This window comes from Miniopterus natalensis, chromosome 15 (genome assembly GCF_054644295.1).
Source record: "Miniopterus natalensis isolate mMinNat1 chromosome 15, mMinNat1.hap1, whole genome shotgun sequence".
Taxonomy (NCBI): domain Eukaryota; kingdom Metazoa; phylum Chordata; class Mammalia; order Chiroptera; family Miniopteridae; genus Miniopterus; species Miniopterus natalensis.
Genome location: NC_142095.1, coordinates 29,159,071 through 29,179,552, shown reverse-complemented (window position 1 = coordinate 29,179,552; position 20,482 = coordinate 29,159,071). Strand labels below are relative to the sequence as shown.

The window sequence follows — 20,482 nt, the reverse complement described above, 5'->3', positions numbered from 1 at the left end:
AACGTCCAGTTATAAAATAAGTAAGTCACAGGATTATAATGTACAACATGGTGACCATAGTTGATAATACTGTATTTCATATCTGGAAGTTGCTAAGAGAGAAAGTCTTGAAAATTTTCATCACAAGAAAAAATCATTTGTAACTATGTGAGGTTACCAGTGTAACTAGACTGATTGTGATGATCATTTCTCAGTGTATACAAACTCTGAGTTATGTTGTACACCTGAAACTAATATTCAAATAAAAATAAACAAATATAATAAAGTGGGGCAGCCACTATGGAAAACGGTATGGTGGTTCCCCAAAACTGAAAAAGAGAACTACTACATGATCCAGAAATTGTACTTTTGGGTATATAGTCAAGAGGATTGGAAACAGGATCTCGAAGAGGTATTTGTACACCCATGTTCACAACAGCACTATTCAGAATAGCCAGGAGGTGGAAACCACCCAAGTGTCCATCAACAGAGGAATGGATAAAGTAAATGTGGCCTGTGCAATGCAATATTATTCAGCTTTAAAAAGAGACCTATTTCTTCATTCCTTGCTCCTAAACTTACAATCTCATGCATTGTTTGCCCTGGAATATCCTTTATCTCTTTCTGGGTGTCAACAGTTTGCCACAAACATCTGTACACATCCAGCTCAGCCAGGAAAAGCAGAGGCTCTGGCAGAAATGTGAGCAGTTTCTGCAAAAAACAGAATTGCCAACCAATTTTAAAAATAGATTTAATCTTTATTGTTGGAAGTATTACAGATGTCCCCCGTTTTTCCCCCCATGGGCTTCCTCCACCCCGCTCCTGCCCCCCCCCCAAGCCTTGCCCACACTCGTTTGCTGTGGGTTATGCGTATATGCATATAAGTTCTGTGATTAATCTCTTCCTGCCCTCCCCCTTCCCTCTGAAATACGTCACTCTGTTGCATGTTTCAGTGTCTCTGGATCTATTTTGCTCATCAGTTTATTTTGTTCATCAGATTCCACATATAAGTGAGATCATGTGATGTGTGTCTCTCTCTGACTGGCTTATTTCACTCAGCATAAGACTCGCCAGTCCATCCATGCTGCCCCAAAGGGCAAGAGATAGTGTAAATGGACCACAGCATTTTTATCCGCTCATCTGCTGGTGGGCATTTGGGCTGTTTCCAGATCTTAGCTATTGTCAGTTGCGCTGCTATGACCATAGGGGTGAATATGTTCTTTCTGATGGGTGTTTCGGGTTTCTTAGGATATATTCCAAGAAGTGGAATCGCTGGGTCAAATGGCAGTTCCATTTTAAATTTTTTCCCAGCCCATATTTTTAAAAACATCACTGACATATTATTGATATCACAATAATAAATTGCACATCTTTAAGTGTATAATTTGATAAGTTTTGATCTATGTAGCCACTCATGAAACCATCGCCACAATTAAGAGAGTGAGTGTAGCCAGAACCCCCAACATTTCCTTGTGCCCTGTAGCCCCTCCCCACAGGCAGCCTCTGGCCTGCTTTCTGTCGCTGTAGATTAGTTCACACTTTCTAGAATTATATCCAAATGATTCACACAGCGGGCACTCTTTCTTGGCCCACCCCTTCCCTCAGAATAGTGACTCTGAGCCCGGCTCCGGTGCTGGGCCTGCTCAGCCGTGAGCGGCCCATTGTTGGGTGATGATCCTTTCACCTGTCAGCAGACATTCAGGTTGTTTCCATTTTTTGACTATTACAAGTAAAGCTGCTATAACCTTTCAGTACAAGTCTTTGTGTGGAGATATGTTTTTGTTTCTCCCAGTCCAGTCTTAAAAACCAGCATCCTCTCCAAATACTGGTCATGTCCAGCCTTTTTTTCAAAAACGTAGACTCAGGGGATGCACCTTACCTTTGGGTCAGACTCTTGTCATTTTGGTTGTGAACAGGGCTGTTCTCTGTACTCTGTCATCATAGGACAGAAAGTGCCCTTTGCTCTCTCTCATTAAGTCACTTCAGTCAGTAGGATTTAAAAATATATATATATATATATATTTTATTGATTCCTGGAGAGAGAGAAAGGGAGAGGGAAAGGGAGTGAGAGAAACATCACTTGATTGGCTGCCTCCTGCAAGCCTCCTACTGGGGATCCAGCCTGCAATCCGGGCATGTGCTCTGACCAGGAATTGAACCGGCAACCAACTGAGCCGCACTGGCCAGGGTAGGTCAGTAGGATTTTGAGGCAGGAGGTTTCCAGCAGCCACTGAAGGCATCTGCAGGTAAAAATTCCTCCCAAGGGTGTGGCTTCAGAGGAGATCAGAGGCCTGAGTCTGCAGCTGCTCCCAGCTTCTCAGCTTCCCCACAAGGCAGAGAAATGAGGGGAAACTGAGGCACAGGAAAAGCTGTATCATTTAAGATTGTTGAACCAGACACCCTCTGCCAGGACTGCCATTCCTTTCCCACTGGCCTGACCTTGCCTTTTATTGAGAAGTGCGATGCCTAGAGTGACATCACCTAAAACGAGGATTGACACATGGGGGTCTTCTCCACCGGAGGGGAAAGTCTACATCATTTACCAATTATCTCCTCGCTTCTCCTCAGGGGCAGTGCTTTCGCCCCAGGGTTCTATAATCACGTACGAAATATTTCCACTATCATGATGCTCACCCCAAAATAAATAAACATCAGCACCCCCACAGATGTTTCCTTATTTGCCAAAGGAAAAAGAAAGTAAACACAGTTATTGTGACTCACAATATTTGTGTAAAAGGCACCACGCTAGAGCCTTCCTAAGTACTCCCAACAATAATATTTTGGGAACTTTAATTTTTTTTTCAATCTTGGATAGCTCCATGCCACTTTGATTCAGCTTTAGGCTTTTCCCCCCAATATTAACATCGAGGGTAAGTCAGAGAGTTTTGGGGGATGACCTGGGGTTTCCAGAAATTACCTTCTTGCCCCAGAACCTGGTGGCTGGTTTCTGCTCTTCAGCAGTGTTGGGGGGACACCCAGAATCTGCAGCACCCAGAGACCTTTGCAGACCTGCTCACCATGAGCTAAAACAGGGGCTCTCCAACCTGAGTGACTAACTGGCAGAAGCCCCGGGGCACATGGATCAGCAGGCTGGGCGCTGACTCAGGAGGTGGGCTGGGCCTGAGCATCTGCATTTCCATCAAGTCCCAGGTGATGCCAAGGCTGCTGGTCCTGGAACGGCACTTTGAGGACCACTAACTCAGTGCTTCTCTTTCTTTCCAAAGCTGCCTAAATGTTAGCTCGCAGCTAGGGGACTGCCTTGCAGAGGCCCGAGGAGACTCTCCTACCTGGGGGGGTTGCACTGAAATCTGGGGTTAATTAAGGGGTAAGAAAGACCACTTTGCTGGTTCCCAGGCTTGGATTAAGTCTCAACGGTTCAGGAGTATGCCTGGTGCCTGGCAATTTTCTGGAAGGTACCTAGGTTTGTTCTCTCCCTGAGGACAACTCTGCTGAGAGAGATATGTCCTGATTCTCGGAGGCTGTCTGAAGTTCAGGGTGCCTGAGCCCAGTACTTGGGACAGAGCCAGAGAGAGGGATGGCACCTGGAGGAATGGTGACAAGTGTGCTTGTCAGGGGTCACCCTGAGGGGCCCAGCAGACAGTGTGTGGTGAAATGAAGGTGGAGAGGGCTTGAGGGCAGGGGTTACCCAGGCCCTGTCCTCACAGTGCCCTGGGCCCAGCAAATGAGGCACTGTGCAGCTCTTGGGACACTTGTGGGCTTCACCTACGGGCTCCAGGCCCTGGTGCTGCCACCTTGGCCCTCCTGTCTCCCTGGCTTCTGGCCTGGGCTCCTGGCTGTGACATCTGATGCTCTTTTCGGTGGTTATTTTCCAAACACACCCATCTCCTCGGGGCCCATTCAGGCCCCATTTGAACACATTCCTGATTGTTCGGTGTCAGGCCTCCCAGGGGCCTGTCCACACTGCTTCCTATTATCCCGCCCGGCTTCCCCCTTCCTGGTCCTTGATGTCCCCTCTGCCCCTCCCATCTGGAGGCTGGTCAGTGAGCTGGCTGCATCCTGTGGCTCTGCCCACTGCTTCTCTGGTGAGAGCTGGAACTCACAGGCTCTAAGGCCCCCGCCAGCCTACTTTCAAGTCCTTTCAAGCTGCACTCCTTTGCTTTCACCCACGGGCCTGACAAGCGGGACAGGTCAGGGGCTACACTCTCTCCTCCTTGGGAAGGTCACTTAGCATCTGTGGGCAGCAGATTCTCCCCTTAGTGTCAGGACTGTTGTGAAGATCATGTTTAAGAGAATGCTCTTAAAATGCATATTGAATTGCCCCTTCAGCTCCCTCCCCCTCTTCCAGAACTGTGGTCCACTCTGACCCCAGTGTCTAGCACCAGAACCTTGTCCTCCAGCTGGAGATCTGTAGCTTAGGCTGAATGCAGGGAGGAAAGTGCATTGAGGCAGAGCCAGGTGAGGCCAGAAGGGTGGTCTGTGCTCCCCCCACCCCCTGGAGCCTCAGCAAATCTGGTACATTACGCCCTCCCATTCCTTACCCATTATATTTCAGATGGGGAAGAGCAGACAGCAAGAGTGGGTGGTTCCTTACACAAACTTAGATTTAGGGACCCAGGGGATAGTAACCACACCTAACACAGGTGCCATTTTTCTTGTTGACCACACACTGCTGACCCCACAACCAAGTCGGACTGGCTTAAAGAGGCAGGAAGGGCTTGCATGAGACAGTGTTTGGTTCAGCACATTAAGAAATTTCCTCCTGGCCTGGGGCCGCCGTCACAGCATGCCTCCCCCTCTGTGTAGTTCTGTCCACCAGCACTTCCCCCAGAGTCAGATCCCTCTTCCTCGGGGAGCCCTTTGGCATTCTGCTCCCTGGCCCAGGGCTGCCCGCAGTTCTTTCTGAGTGTGGTGTTGAGGTCTCAGCCCTCCTGCTGGGGGACCAGCACAGCTCCTGGTATTTCAGGTAAGGCGAGTTCACCCAGCAGAGTCCCAGAAAGTCACATTTGCTTTGCTGAGGAAGTGAGGCAGGATAGTAAGAAGCTAGGAAAATTCCTGGGCAAGAGGAATGGGGAAACTGAGACAGATAGCTGAACAAACTGGCCAAGCAGTTTATAGCCAGAATCAGAAGGTCACCAGGGCGGAAAGCCCCAGGTGTCTAGCAACAGGCAAAACTGGTTCGGGACCTCGCACCCACCAGATGGCCTTTCCTCCCCTGGCTTATCGCTGGTTTAGAGTCCCTCACCTTTTCGCCCTAAAGATAACACCTAGGCCTCAGTTGTATTTCAGCTCCAGGCCCAGAAAAGCAGCAAAACCAGACGGGACCAGGTGCAATGACTAATGACCTTGCACCCTGGCACTGACCAATCGGTGGAGACCACAATCCTGAAAGGGCACCCTGGAGGAGCTGATGAATATTTTATTGAGGTCTCCCCTAAGACCTCTCCTAAACTCCCAGCCTTTAAAAACCCTCAAAAGGAAGGGCCGAGGGCAAGCTCTCTCTCCCACTCTCCCTCCCAGGAGCACCCCTGCGCCTTTCCCTTGCCCCTCCTCTTCCCCCACAGGTGTGCATCTCCTAAACTCAGGGTCCCCAGGAGATTTGCAACCAGGGAGCAATGGGCAGTTAAAGCTAACCCCTGAACCTGTCCCCAAGGCCCCCTTTCTCTGACTTCTCAGTGAACCAAAGCAGCCCAGCCTAGTCTCTCTCCTGTTGCTGCTTCTGTCCTAAGCCCTTCCTTGTTTCACTCTCCCCAGCTTTAATAAACATACACTCAAATCACCTGGACTCGTATTGTGAAATCTTTCCTGCACGAGGTCAAGAACCCACACACTATGGGTTGGCCCGAGGCAGACCCGCTTCGGGCCTGGTTCCTTTCTGGTGACAGAAGCAGCTCTGAGGGAAGGAGGGTTTCTCTGTGGCTTTTGGACAATGCGGACGTGGTTCTGCTCCACACAGTGGAGATTTCTAGAAGCACGTACTTCTCACCCCTAATAGTCTCCTTCTCACGTCCTTGCATGACTATTCTTACCATTGACCAAAGGTACTAGAGAGGAGAGGTCACAGCCAGAGCCAAGGCGAGGCCCCGGGGTCCTGAGGTCCTGACCTTTTAAAAGGAGGTCTCTATAGCTCAGGCAGAGCAAAGCGGTGTTCCCTTTGGAGAGAATCCCCCAGGTGTAGTGTCGAGGGGCTGAAGGAGGTGCCACCAGTGTTTTGGGCTCCTCTCTTGAGACTGTGGCTTGGTCTCATAGTAACAGTGATAATGTAGAGACACAGAACAAGCCACCCCAAGATGCGCCTCAGCGGGTAGGCAGATTATTTTGAGCTTAAGGCAACTAAGACGCTGAGGGCTCAAGAGAAACTTCTGCTCCCTGCCCCCTCCCCAACTATCTAGAAGAATTTAAATTGAGAGCCCAGCCCATGATAAGAGTTATCTCCAGTAAAGACTTTGTAATTATCTATATGGTGGGGCAAACTAATAATTACTGAACACGTGCTCCCTCTGCTTGACCTTTTGGAGCCCCAAGGTGCCTAACCTCATCCCTAGAGCTCAGAATGTCCTATATACCTCAGTTTCCCTCCCCACCTCTGGACCTCTCCATGTGGGGTCTCTGACTCGCATGTATACAGGGTTCCCATCCATATGTATGTAATTAAATTTGGTCGTTCTTGCTAATCTGTCTCATGGCTATTTGATTAGACCAGCTAAAAGAACCTTGAGGATAGAGATGTTTCTGCCTCCCCCACAGTAACATTTATTTAGAATTTATTGGGGGCACTGGTTTAACAAGGGCACAATAGTGCAGACTGCACGACCCTACCTGTGTGGCCCTCTGAGGGGCTCAGCCCCAGAGGAGAGCAGGGTCTGAGGCTGGCATAGGCCGGCCCTTCATGGGCCTGTTGGCTGACGCCCCTCCTCCAAGTCCATTTTGTCATCTTGAGATGACAAATGAAGGGTTCCAGTGGAGAAGCTGCTAAAGGAAACGCTCTTCCTCCTACCCCCCACCAGTGGGGCTGGTTGAACTGGAATTGCAGGAAACTTCAGGGAAACTGGGTCTGGGTTTGAGAAAACACCCTTGAACTGTAACTGGACACTTGAACGCCGCGGCGCTCCCCACCCCCCTCCGCAGGGTGGCTGGAAAGGTTAACTGAGTCTTGGCACTTTTACAGACACTGCTGTATAGCATTTAAGCTATGCAGGTTCTATGACTCACTTCCCTGCTACCTTTTCGTGGTCTGTTTGTGAAGGTTTTCACATATTTCTCAAGATGTGGATAAAATAGTTTCAGAGAGATTAGGTTTAAGCATTTCAAGCTCTTAACTGAACAAGTCTCTATTTCCTTAAGCATTTAAGTAAAATGAAAGGTGTCAAAAATTCCAAGATACAAGTAAATAGGGCACTGGGCTGTGAAAGTTAGAGACAGGGAGTGATTTGCTTCACTTTCTTGCTACAAGTGTTTTTGAAATTTAGCATTTTTAGTTGTTTTAAACTACACACACACACACACACACACACACACCCCTGCCAACTGAGTCCCAAAATGATCTTATTGGTTACAGGTTTTAATTCCCCCCCATGTTCCCCATAAATATTGGGGGCTTTCCTATGAGAAATAAAGCCAGCCAGAGGAAGGGACAACGCCTGGATCTGTGCCTCGTCGTCTTTGATCACTGAAAGGGCCAATTATCACCCCAAATATCCTCTGTGACACTAGAATGTAGTCCCTTCAGCTCCTTTAGAGAGTCCAGATAAAAATCACCTTCACGAGTCGGTGCCAGCTTTGCTGTTTTAAGGCAGCTTGTCGTCTATGAACTGTTAAAAGATAAACTGAGGCATATTAAAAAATTTCAGAGTTGATGTGAGCAAAAATCAGCTGGGATCGGGCAATGTCAAACCAAAAGTGAACAGGAGGTCTTCACCCTAACAAGCCAGGGGAAAGACATGCAGAGGTGCAGGAGCGAAGAAAGGAAATTGGCTGGTATAGCTTAAAGCCTAGTTGGCTGTTTGTGATCCGTGGCCCTTAACGTTTGATTTCATAACCTTGAGACGTTTACGGGCTTAGCCTTTTTTTTTTTTTTTTGCAGACCATCACGGCACGAGTCACCTCAGTCTGATGGTCTCCTTGCCCAATTAATTTACCACCACCTTGGCAGAATGGGTGCTGGGCTCCTTTCCTAGACCAAGCTGTTGCATTGTCAGTTATTTCTTTAATGACTAGGACTCTATTCTTTCTCTAAGGATTATAGGAGGAAGAGAATACAATTCACGGGGTCTAACAAGGTCAATGCTTCTAATTGGTCCCAGCTGTGGAGCTTTGGAGGAGAGCTGGGCGCATTCTGTCAGGAAGGGTCCACTGAAGGAAATGAATTATCTACACAGAGCTGGGGTGGAGGGTGTGGGAGGGACCCTGGGGTTGACTGGGTACTGAAGTTGTAGAAGAATCCTCAGGCCACTCTGGTCCAGTCTCTAGCTGGACCGTGAGCAACTTGAGGGTAGCGTTGTAGGGCTCCTGGCTTTAGCAGAGTCAAGGGTCCGATATCTTGTTCTTGAGGATAGAAACTTTACATTTTTACATGTGTAGGGAAACCAAAACCCAAAGGGGTTATCTGACCAAGATCATAAAGGTAATTTCTAGTGAAGTCATGACTTTTTTTAAAAAAAAATTCTTTATTGATTTCAGAGGGAGAAAGGGAGAGGGAGAGAGAAACATCAGTGATGAGAGTCATTGATCGGCTGCCTCCTGCACGCCCCCTGCTGGGGATCGAGCCCCAACCTGGGCACGTGCCCTGACCGGGAATCGAACCGTGATCTCCTGGACCCTAGGTCGATGCTCAGCCGGCCCGGCTGGGCGTGAAGTCATGACTTTCACCCAAGGCCCTGGCTGCTCTGCTAGTAGTCGTAGAATGTGATTAATTTGTGGAATAGTATTGTCCTCCTCACCCAAGGCCAGGGGCTCTGGGCGTAATGAAGTCCTGCTCTGACCTTGGAATCATTTACAATCCAGTAGGGAAGATGGGATAAAGGCATGAAACTAGAGGAAGTCTGTGCTGGGACTTCCTAAGGGATTGAGATGGACCTGGTTCCAGGAGTCACTAACATGGACACACGTCTTCTATAGCCTCTCCCCCCAGTGCACGTGCCCTTTCTTCCAGTGGCTTAGGCCACTGCATCTTCCTAGATGCCTTTTCTTCTCTCACATCCCATCTGTCAACAAGTCCTGCTGGCTCAACCATCAGTCTAACCAGCCTCATGCCCCGCCGTGCCATCACCTGGGACCCAGCCACCACTCTCACAGGGCTAGGACGCCAGCCCACCGGGTCCCACGCTCCCTCCTGCGCCCCGAGACTTTCCTGACAGGGCAGGCAGAGCAACCCAGAAGGACGCTGATCACGTCACCCCACTGCTCAAACCTTCCCCCAGCCCGTCTCGCCCCTTCACTCATTTTGCTCTGACCACACAGACCTTGCTGTTTTGAGCATACCATGCATTTTATTTCGTCCTCCTGAAAGGATTTTCCCTACACACCCTTATGACCCCCTCCCCTCACTTCTTCAGATCTTCGTTCAAATCTCTCCTTCCTGGGGAGGCCTTCGCCGCCCCCCAGTCCCGTACGTGGCACTTCGGCGTCCTTTCCTGCTTACCTGGCGCCACTGTACCGATTACCACCTGACACAATTTAGCGGCTCATTCAGTTTTCCTTCTCCCGCAGAATGTAAGCTCCAAGGAGGCAGTGATTTGGGCTGTATCCTTACTATTGACACAACATTGTGTGCAGAGTTTAGGACTGAGACTTGAGGCCAAGATTTGGAATTTACTTTAGCCCATATTCCAGTATTTCCCAAACTTTAAAAACAAATGTCTGACAGAAACACAGATACGTCAGGCTCCTTATTGGGAAAGGCCTCCAGGTAAGAATCATGGTCTCACCTATGCATTTGCATCAGTCAAGATTGTGTTGAGCTTTTTTTATTGTTTAAATTACAAAATTAGGTGTTGGTTTGAGTTTTTAAGTGTACAATTGTAATATTGACTAAAACTTAAAACCGTACACCTTTCCACCCCTGAGCACGCTATCTCCTCTGGGAGATTCTGATATGCCTCTCCAGGGTCACCTACCCATCCTGCACGGAGAATCTGTCTAAAGCGATGGGTGTTTCTCTCTTTCCTTCTCTCCCCCCCCCCCCCCCTTTTTTTAAACAGTGCAGGCAGTATGGCCTTCTCAGCTCTGGGAGGAGTTGAGAACTACGTTAAATTTGGAGAAGGTTCGATGTTGTTCACTCTAGACGAAAGAATTCTTCCTTGATGAGAAAAACTTTGTGTCTAAGACTGAACTCCAGGCCAAAAGCAGATCAATACAAAGAAAATACAAAGGTTTTAATAGAATGAAACAGAGGATGTGAAATACAAGGCAGAAAACTAAAAAAATCTTAATAGAAATTTAGTGTAATTAAACAGATTACAGCCTCTCTGTTAATATAAAACACAGACATAAGCTTAAACTATGGTAGCAAATGGTGTCACCAAACTAAGTCAAGTGGCAAAATGACAAGCCAAAGAATGAACCTTCTGGCAAGAAAAGACTCATCCTCAGGTGAGGATGTGTATGAAAAATCAAGACTCTCTGAACACGTCAGTTTATTTGGAAGAATGTCATGTCTACCCAAGCCAGGCTATTCCCCGAAGGGTCAGCACTGGCCATTTACCTGGAGTAGAAGAGAAACTGCAGAGACCAGGACCCAGCAGTGCCAAGCTCCACCTTAGTTTTTATTCTTGTGGACACATAAGTGGACTCTGCTTAGCCTCAAGCATCTCTCATTTTGGAATCGTGCGATTTGGAAAGGGAAACCCAACTAACTAAAGTATGGCCCCCTTTCTCTTCAAAGAACTAGCTTGTTTACACCATGGAAGAGGATCCTAATTCTTTACTGTTTCCAGAAAGTTCTATTCTAATACACGGGCCAGTGTGAGGAGATCTGGTATTTCAATAAAAATAAGATCCTTAGAGATTCAGAACAGTAGTCCTTCCTCCTCATTAACCTCAACCTCTTGTGGAGTCGCAGGGCCCGTTCATAAGGTTTGTTTAGAGACGCGAAGAGGGCTGTTGAGGTTACTGGAAGGATCCCTGCTTCTCTCATTGAGGGCACAAGTTACTAACCAGCTTTTGGTGCTGTCTCTTCATATTCTCTATAAACAACTCAGCAAAATGGCGCGACATGATAAAATTCTAGCATCCAGGAGGCACTGAAAGTTGACCTAGGGGTAGGCTCCCCTGCGGGAGCTAGTGCAGGACCTGAGTGACCAGAGGCTATCGTGTTGGCCTTTTTGAGAAGACTAGAACGTGGGATTCTTCAAACTCTGAGGCTGAAAACTCAGCTCCAAACTATTTACCCAGACGGGAGTAATACCTACTCTGAACGCCGGCCGTGCGTGGCTCTAGGAACGACAGGGCCCTGCATGGCACACTGTAGGTCCTCAAAACAAGTCTGCTGAACGAGTAAACAAACGACCACAGTCCATCGGAGACCAGCCGAGTGAATGCAAAAATTCGAGCCCTTGGCAGACCGCTTCACTCTTCTCTGTAATCGAGGACTTCTCACTTCTGCCGGTCCCTTACTAACAGGCAAGGGACAATAATTTTAAATAAGAATTCCCAAGTCAGTAAGAAAGGAGGGTCTCATGGAGAATGGACAAGCTTCTTGTAATTTATTTGAGTTACTTCCAAGCGACAGTTACAAAAGTTTTTAATTTTTATAATACTCTTGATAAGAAAATAAAATTTAAATAAAAATACATTCTCAATAATACAACATGGTTACACAAATTCACTACATTAAGTTTTGATAACTTACACTTTAAAACTGGACACTGTAAAAACCAATATTTACTAGCAACATATTAATCTCCAAGTTATAAAAAGGAAGCAAATCATATCAATCAAGGCTGGTAACTTAACTCTAGAATGAGTCCTGTATTTCTCATATAGCATAATGACACCTAAAAAGCTCTGCTGCATTCTGTCTTTATAGGATGTACCGTTAGAACAAATTAAAGGTGCTTTTCACTTTAAGAAAAATCTGTTTTCTAAAACTTGGCATGAATGAGACTTTCTGATAAATGAATGAAATTAGGCTTCAAAATCAGAAACAAAAGCCACAGCATTCATCACTTTTTTGTATTATAAGAAAAGCCTAGTTTGACACTTAATCATTACCCATGATATTATAAACATATCTCTTTGGCAAATAAAATTATTCAATTTGATAAATTATATTCCTGGGAGTAAAAAACTTTGCTACTGCCCATCATCTTATTAAATGAATATTAAAACAATAAAGCTAAACAAAAACCAAAACAAACAACAACAATAAAACAAGTAACAGATCACCCCAATTTCAACTGATGGAAATGGCTAAGCTAAGAAGCAGAACTGGCATTTATGGCAAGAGTTTCTCTGTGTCGTGGTTTTCTTTTCTTCTTGGGGCTTCCAGGTTTTTAGGATGAAGTGAGCTGCCATGTATTTTTTCAAATGTGGAAAAGGCAGAGAAAGCAGATCAGGTAGTAAAAATCAAAGTACTCATAAGTAATAGCAGGGGAACGAGGCCCTTGGAAGCAAGTACCTTGGCTATCTAGGGTCCTACTGACATGGTCTCTTATTTCAAAAGACTTGCAAAGGAAATTAATTTAATTTCACATTACTTCTTTTTAGGCTTTGCCACGCTGGTTAATTCCAGTCAACTGGCTGTTTAAAAGTGTCGTGTGAAGAAAATAACTAGATGACTGAACTCTTTCCTTTGAATTCATAGTTACGAACTCGCACAGCCTCAGTCCCTTTGGCAATGTCATGATCTTTAAAAACACTCATATTCAGGGATTTGACATTATAAATATAAGAATATTTCTTTTGCCTTGAAAAAAATAGCAGAGGACTAAACCCCCCACTAAGAGTATGAGTGGTACCTGGCAATGCTCACATGTCCTTTTCAGGTAGACGTTTCAGAGACTCTTAAAAGGAAATTTCAATCTGAATGAAATTCAACAATAAGAAACTTATTACATGGTTAAATTCCTTCAGATTTATAAATCAGTGTACTTTCTGGAATCTACAAGCTCATAAATTTAAAGGACTCTTTCAAACTTGTCTTTAAAATAAGCCAGGAATAACCTATGTTAATGCAGACTAGAACTGTTTCTTAATAAAACCAATTGATTTTTACAAGTCATTTAGAGAAATGCATTGCTCAGTTATAATCATTTATAGAACAACTTTGATTGTGTGCCAATGGTCTTTAAAAATAGCTACCTAGTAACAATATAATTTAAAAACAATTACTCACCAATAACATAATTGGCAAAGTATATCTTAAAATATAGCTTATGCTCAGGGAAACAACAAAAAAAAGCACTACTAGCTAGACTTACATTAATAAGTCACAGTTTTAAACAGGAACGTGTAAATACTTCGAGGTTCAAAGTACCACATTTAGAAAATGTCTGAATTTAAAAAGACAAAATAAGAGTACCGTGGTTTTTAATACTGATGAAGCCAAGTGTGTCCCTCTTAACTTCAAGATGGCAACTTGCTTCGATTGCTTATTTACAGTTACGGTTTTTAGGATAAAAGTAAATTATTAGGGCAAAACAGGATTCAAACAGTTGCTTGCCCAAATTCCATTTGGCTAGCAGGCAATAAGGAAATAGCAATGAAATATAAACATTTTCAGGAAAGCACTATTTCTAGACTTAAACACCGATCATTGAACTGATCATAAAGATTAGATACCACAGAGTATCTAAAGTATAATCTGGGGCTGAGAGCCCAGATTATTAAAGTGCGCCGAGTGACTGTTCTAGAGTTAGCTCTCAACTCAGGAACAGTCACGCTAGGAGGAGGGTGTCCTGATGGTGGCCCTATCATAACATAACATGGAGTAACAGGTGAAGTCAAGTGATTTCCCCACCACCTTCTTTCACTGTTCATTTTCTCTTCTTTTTCAGAAGAAATGTCCTTAGAAGTCATGTTAACCTGAACTCCCAAATCAAGACAATGAGTACCTGATATTTAAAACATTGAAAAAAACTTTAGTGGTCTCATTTATTCACTTGCCACCACTCATCCCAAATGTAAACAAGATGTACACAATAGTACATGTTCCCTGGTTCCTCCTATCTGAGTTCTGTTTACATCTTTAAATAGGCAGTTTAGTTCTAAAGTTTCTTTCACTGCCCTGACTGTAATCTGTAATGACTAATGGACCAAAGGAAAATCCTGTATTTTTTTTCATTTTCTAGAGGCAGAGGGTCTAGGTGAACTAAAGCTGAGTCATGGGTTGGGATTTTCTAGAAAAACACTACAATGTCGGCAGCATAGAGCAGGCACGAATGGTAGTGGAAAGTCCACAGAACACGCAGTGCTACAAAAGGAGATGCTACGGAGTTCTCCTTTTGTTACACGGCTTCTTTAGGAAAATTCTATTTTTAAAAAATTGCAGAAACATGGCTTTTGACATAGATATGAAGGGAATCTTGAGTTTCAAATTCTCTAGCAATATATCAATACAAGGATTCCCAACCAGTTAATTCCAATTATTAAATATTAAATACAAAGTGAATGCAGGTGACACTGAAGCCAACATTCATTCTTAAATACTATGAACACAGGATGAATGGAAAAATTCCAACAAAAATAATATTTCCAGTTCTTCTGAATCAATTGGTCAAGCTCTAAGATGTTTTCCCAACAATTGGATTTTCCCTAGGAAAAAATAAGAGAAAATCATTTTTTAAAAGTTAAAAAATGTAACATTTAAAAAGTGACAAATATCTCATAGTATCCATTAAGTATTTATCATTTTCCCTTGGTAACCTCTCATGCCAAGTCTTATTTCATTAGCTCAACAGGTATTTACTGACCACCTATTAAACGTCAGGCACTATTTCAGAAGCTACAGGTACAACAGTGAGCAAGCTCGACAAAGCCCTTTGCCTCCGTGGAGCTCACACTCTGATATAGGGGAAACAAAATGAACAAGTGAAATATTTAGTACAAGAGACACTGTTATTTCTTAATAAAGAAAAATAAAGCCGGGAAGGGGTATAGTGTGTGTATCTGAGGGGGATCTTCTATCTAAGGATGGTCAAGCACTGGCGAGGGCCTCATGTGAAAACTTCCTGGGGCTCCGAAACTGCATGACTGCTGTTAGAAGAGAACTGATTACACTAATGTAGAAAAGACAGGATTAGGATGTCCACAATAACCCTTCCAATGTTCTAAGCCTTTGATCCAGGGAGAATATAAACATCTATACCTGTCAAACTGACTGTTATTGTTCATAAATCACAAATATAATTATTAATCCACACAATTAAAAAATAACACTAAAATGGTGGGGCCAGGATTCAAAGTCCTCTCACTAATCAGCTCTGTGACCTTGGGCAAGACACTTACCTCGCCCGACCCTCAGTTTCTCTAGCTATAAACGGGAACATAACGATGTTGGGCTGATGTGAGGATCACTGAGAGAGTGTATATTATGGCAAATACTTATCTGCTGGTCTAAGAGCCATCTCCTCCCTATTTACTTCTGTGTAAACAGAAATCAGATTCTAGAGCTAGTCCAGGGCAGCCCAGCAGTCTAGGGGAAGCTGGGGGTTAGATAAGGTTCTTTCTCTTAGTGAGGAGAAAACAGCTTTTTCTGCCTCTGGACACTATTATATAAAAATGCGAGGCTCTGAACTATTGTAGCCCATTTGTTAACATGAGGGGACAGCCTGAGGAAGACAGAAATCATCCTGCTGAGGAGGGCTGAGTGGCTGGACGGACTTTGGTGACAGTGTTGAACTGGTGAACTAACCAACTGTAGAAGCTAGGACTCAGTTTGTGAGATTAAAAGATTTCTTATTCGTTAGGCCTTCAATTGGGATTTTCTGTTACTTGCCGCTAAAACAATCTAAGCGACATGATGTGAAGAACTAGGCACAGTACCTGGTGCTAAAATAAGCTCCTAATAAATGTTAGCTGTGTTGTTATCCACTGTAGCACCTACCTACATCTGAGATGGATCCAAAAACCCACTATAAAATACCACGGCACTCTGACACCAGATTTTTTTTGTACTTAGTATGTATAAGGCACTGTGGGAGATGCTGAGGAGAAAGAGGATCAGTAAAAACGTAACAAACAATAGGCCACTGATGATTCACTTTGATGAATGACACTGGGATGTAAAATTAAAAGTAGAGATGAAGTACAGCACCAACATAAGGAAATGATATAGGACTAAAAAGACAAAAGTCACCATGTGAGTGGCCAGGGAAATTTTTGCACAAGAGGGAGGTTCTGAGCTGGGTCTTGAAAGATGAAGGTAAGCAGGAGGCCTGCATTTCAGTGTGAGGACAGAGCAGTAGAGGCAACCTCAAACTATGTCTAAAGTATCTTAAAAATACTTACTTGCTTCCGTATTTTGCACTACTTGATCTTTTCTTCCTATAGTTTTCATGAGGTTCATCTAGCTTCTCTATGATGCTTTTTATTTGCTGAATTGTCTTAAAGGTTGTTACAGAATCCTCGATGACAAAGTTAGAATAATCGTCAGGCTCTTTCTGTGGTCCCTGATACACTGCTATGGTTCCACAAGCCTCTATAAGGAGCAGCAAAATCTCTGATCAGACAACTACCTTCCATAAATGGAATCAGTAATAGAAATAGAACTTTTCGAGTGTCTCAAGCTGGGGAGATTTCCCCTGGAAATGCACAGATAACCAAAACACATCCATTTTATTAATTATGACCATTACATTTATGCAAAAATAGTATTTTTACTTCATGAATATCTATGAAAAAATGCCCTTTAGGAGTCTGCCAAGTTTCATAAAGTAACATTTTGGTAAATCTATGAGTATTTTCAACTTTAAGATAATGACAAAACAATACTTCAGGAACTGATAATTAAGGAACATGGTTAAGTAAAAATATTTTAATCATACATTACCTTCCATTTTCTGTAGCTTAGGTAAACTGAGGGTAAAAAGGGAATAAATTCTTTCTGTTTCTCGGTCTTCATCAATATCTATTTGTATGTCTGCAGGGACACCTCTATGGTAAAAATGAAATTAAAGACATTGGAAAAATTTTACTTTGTTAACATGCCAAAGACTTCTGACAGTTTGAGACTAAAAAACAAAACCGCAGAATTTTGCAGAAGGAACCTCAGAAATCTAGTCTCATTCGGTAATTAAATTAAACAGGGCCAACAGAGGTTTGGCTATTATATAACTCTCATCAAAAGGAGGGGAATTTAAAAGTGAAGTCATTTTCCTAGCCTATGCTTCATCACAATAGTAGTACGTTACTTCTGCTGTATATTGGGTGACAAAAGCTGTTCCATACAATTAAAAAAGAGAATGCTAAGCCCTTCTTCCTTGATCTCTTGGCTCAAGTTTGTACATCTATCTCAACATTGCCCTTTTTTCTGACTTGTGCAGCCACTATTCATTTGAGAAACTGTATCCATTAGTACTCTCCACCCCTCCCATCCTCCTGCCCCTCACAAATGCTAACCTACCTTCTGTCTCTATGAATTTACTGATTCTGGACACTATATAAATGTTATTGTACAATATATAGTCTTTGTGTCTGGCTCCTTTCATTTAGTATGCTTCCAAGGTTCATGTGTGTTGTAGCATATATCAGTACTTTTCATTTTATAGCTGAATAATATTCCATTGTACAGATAAATCACATTTGAAACATTGCTTTTTTAATCAGAAGAAACTTACGCAGTACATGGCTTGCAGCCGAGAGCGTTTTCACTGGTTTCCTGACAGCAGAGCCAGCTGCCATTAAGATATGCAGAGGGATGATAAGAGCTGAGCCTGTTCTGATTGCATCGGCTCACCCTGCAGAGTATGTCTATCCATTCATTAGCTTCTACACAATTATTTGCCTGGACATAGAGTGGTTTCTCCGTATGTATTACTTGGAACATCTTTATAGGCAATTAAGATAAAAAACAAGTGACAGTTTAAAAATCAACACATAGTACAAAGCAGAAAAAGGTATATAACAGATATAGTTTGCGTGGCTAGATAACTGCTGCTCAAGTAGCTTATGAACTGTTACTTTTCAAGCAAGTTAGACCTAAGGACAATCTGAGTCACATGATACTAAACAGTACATCTTTGTATAATTTTTAGAAGCCACACATGCCCAAAGGAGTAGACTATCGCATAAACAGGAATAAAGGGAGAGAATTTCAGATGGAGGAAAAAAGTATAAGTAAAGGCAAAGCAGTGGGAAAATATAGCAAAACAGGAAATCATCTTGGTTGGCTGGAGTATAAGGTATGTGCTGAGCGGCAGTAGAAGATAAGATTGTACAGATTGGTTGAGGCTATGTTGCTAACGACTTGAATGTCAAGGGGAGAAGTTTAATAGGGTAATATTAAGAAAAGTGCCTTTAACTTAATAGGTGAGGCAGACTATACAAGGCATCAATAATAATGGACAATTTTAAGAGAGTTCTAAACAACAATTATATTAATGATTAATGGCAAATACTAAAATGACCAACCTCCTGAAAAATTTCAACAAATTATATGCAATTTAAAAAGCTTTAATTATTTCTGTAACTTACATTTTTCTTGTTGAAAGAGCTATCTTCCAGTTTTTCTACAGCAAGAATGTTTTTCACTGGAATTGTGTAAATTGCATCTTTGCCTAAAAATAAAATAAGTACAACAAAATTAAAATAATCTCAGATTTATAAAGATAAGAGGCTAATTCTATAAGGTTTAAGTCCACCCTCTTGTTGGCAGGAGTACGACTAACCAAAGATTTCCAAATTGCACATATGTAAATATTCTTTGTTTTATGGAGCAGATGTTGATTGCTTTCTATAAATTATTTCCTCTTTACTTTTTCAGTATAAAATGAAAACATTTTTCAAGGAAAAATGTGGAAATAAATTTGATCTCTACGTAGAAAACAAAAATGTTATAATATTTTTTATATATCTACCATTATTTTTATTTTGCTGTGAGGCCATATTTAAAAAGCATTCTTTAGTTGATTAGAACAAAATTCACATAACTCTTTTCTTAACATTCAATACAACTTAGTGAATGTTATAATACTTTGTAACAGTATATGGAGACTGAAAAAAACATATACTTAGCAACAGAGGCCTACTTAAAACTTGCTGAGACATTTTCATTCATGGAGTTATTGCATTAGGTCTATGTTGATTTTTATGGTTTTCCAATCTAATATTTAATTAAGGAGTAACCCTCAAAATGCTTTTTTTAAAAAATATATCTTTATTGACTTCAGAGAGAGGAAAAGAGAGGAAGAGATAGATAGAAACATCAATGATGAGAGAGTCATTGATCGGCTGCCTCCTGCACACCCCTGACTGGGGATCAGGCCCGCAACCTGGGCATGTGCCCTGACTGGGAATCGAACCCCGATGGCTTGGATCCTAGGTCGATGCTCAACCGCTAAGCCACGTCTGGCCGGGCTCAAAATGCCTTTTCATTAAAAAATTGTTCATTACTATCACATGTTGGCTGCTCAGCTGGCTAGAGCTACCAAATTTACTCTAAGAGATACAGAGAACAAAAGTAAAACTTTTATTTAGTAGAGTGAATCTTTAACCTAATTTAAGAATTTGGAAATTTGAGTTCGCTAAAGAAGCTCCATAATAATATGGCATGAAGGATATGCACTTCAACTTACAATTTACCTGAGAACAGACCTGGGTCTCATATAGTCATAGGAAATATAAACAAATAGAATTATGACTTTTTCTGGTCATTTTGTAATGTTCTTAGAAAATTAAAGCTTTGCTTTCTTTCCCAAGCTTTGTTTTAATGATACGTGGATTAAAGTGCTAAAGGCTAAAACCTTTGCATTTTACATTAGTCCATGGATTAATGTACAACTTTTTGGTCAAAGGCAATTATTTGGTTAATAAAGGTTTTCTGTCTTGAAGAGAGAGGTTAACACAGACTGTTTGCTAAGTCTGGTTCTTCTTATAAAATCTAAAATTTGTGTAATTCAAGCAGATGTGATATACAATTAAAAAAAACCAAAGTCACTTAATTCAACTATTATACTGAATGTCTACTATATATCAGACACTGCATCTCACTTGGGATTCAGCAGTAAACAGAACATGTAAGGCCCCTAATGAAGTTTACATTTAGGTCTGGAAAGACTGACACAAGACAAATAAATATTAGGTGGAGACAAATGCTATAATGAAAATAACCTGGGGTGATATTATAGAAAATGCTTGGGAAGTTATTTTAAATTGGGTGGTTAGTGAAAACTTTTCTGAGGAAATGACATTTAACTTTAACAAATACAAATTGTAAATGCATGGGATAATAAGGAAAGACTATCAGTAGTCTCCTGCAAGCAGACAAGGTCAAATTTATGGCAGGGGAAAATGGGGAGGGAATAAACTGAAGAAAGCCACAGGCAGAGGACATGCAGCATACAAGACATCTGCAAAAGTAGGACTTGTTACAAGACAGCTTTAAGCCAGA

The 20,482-nt window shown here is 42.7% G+C and overlaps 1 protein-coding gene across 2 annotated transcripts in view; it reads right to left on the bottom strand.

Annotated features, from left to right (window-relative positions):
- Nucleotides 1-11,624: 11,624 nt before the first annotated feature.
- RASA2 (RAS p21 protein activator 2) overlaps nt 11,625-20,482 on the bottom strand; it is a 94,305-nt gene continuing 85,447 nt past the window's right edge. For both annotated transcript variants that reach the window (XM_087824968.1, XM_087824967.1), the window contains exons 20-24: nt 18,568-18,650; nt 17,712-17,920; nt 16,925-17,028; nt 16,384-16,573; nt 11,625-14,688 (exon numbers count right to left, since the gene is read on the bottom strand). In XM_087824968.1, coding sequence (XP_087681094.1) covers nt 14,658-14,688; nt 16,384-16,573; nt 16,925-17,028; nt 17,712-17,920; nt 18,568-18,650 — 617 coding nt within the window. In that variant the 3' untranslated portion in view covers nt 11,625-14,657. The remainder of the gene's footprint in view (nt 14,689-16,383; nt 16,574-16,924; nt 17,029-17,711; nt 17,921-18,567; nt 18,651-20,482) is intronic.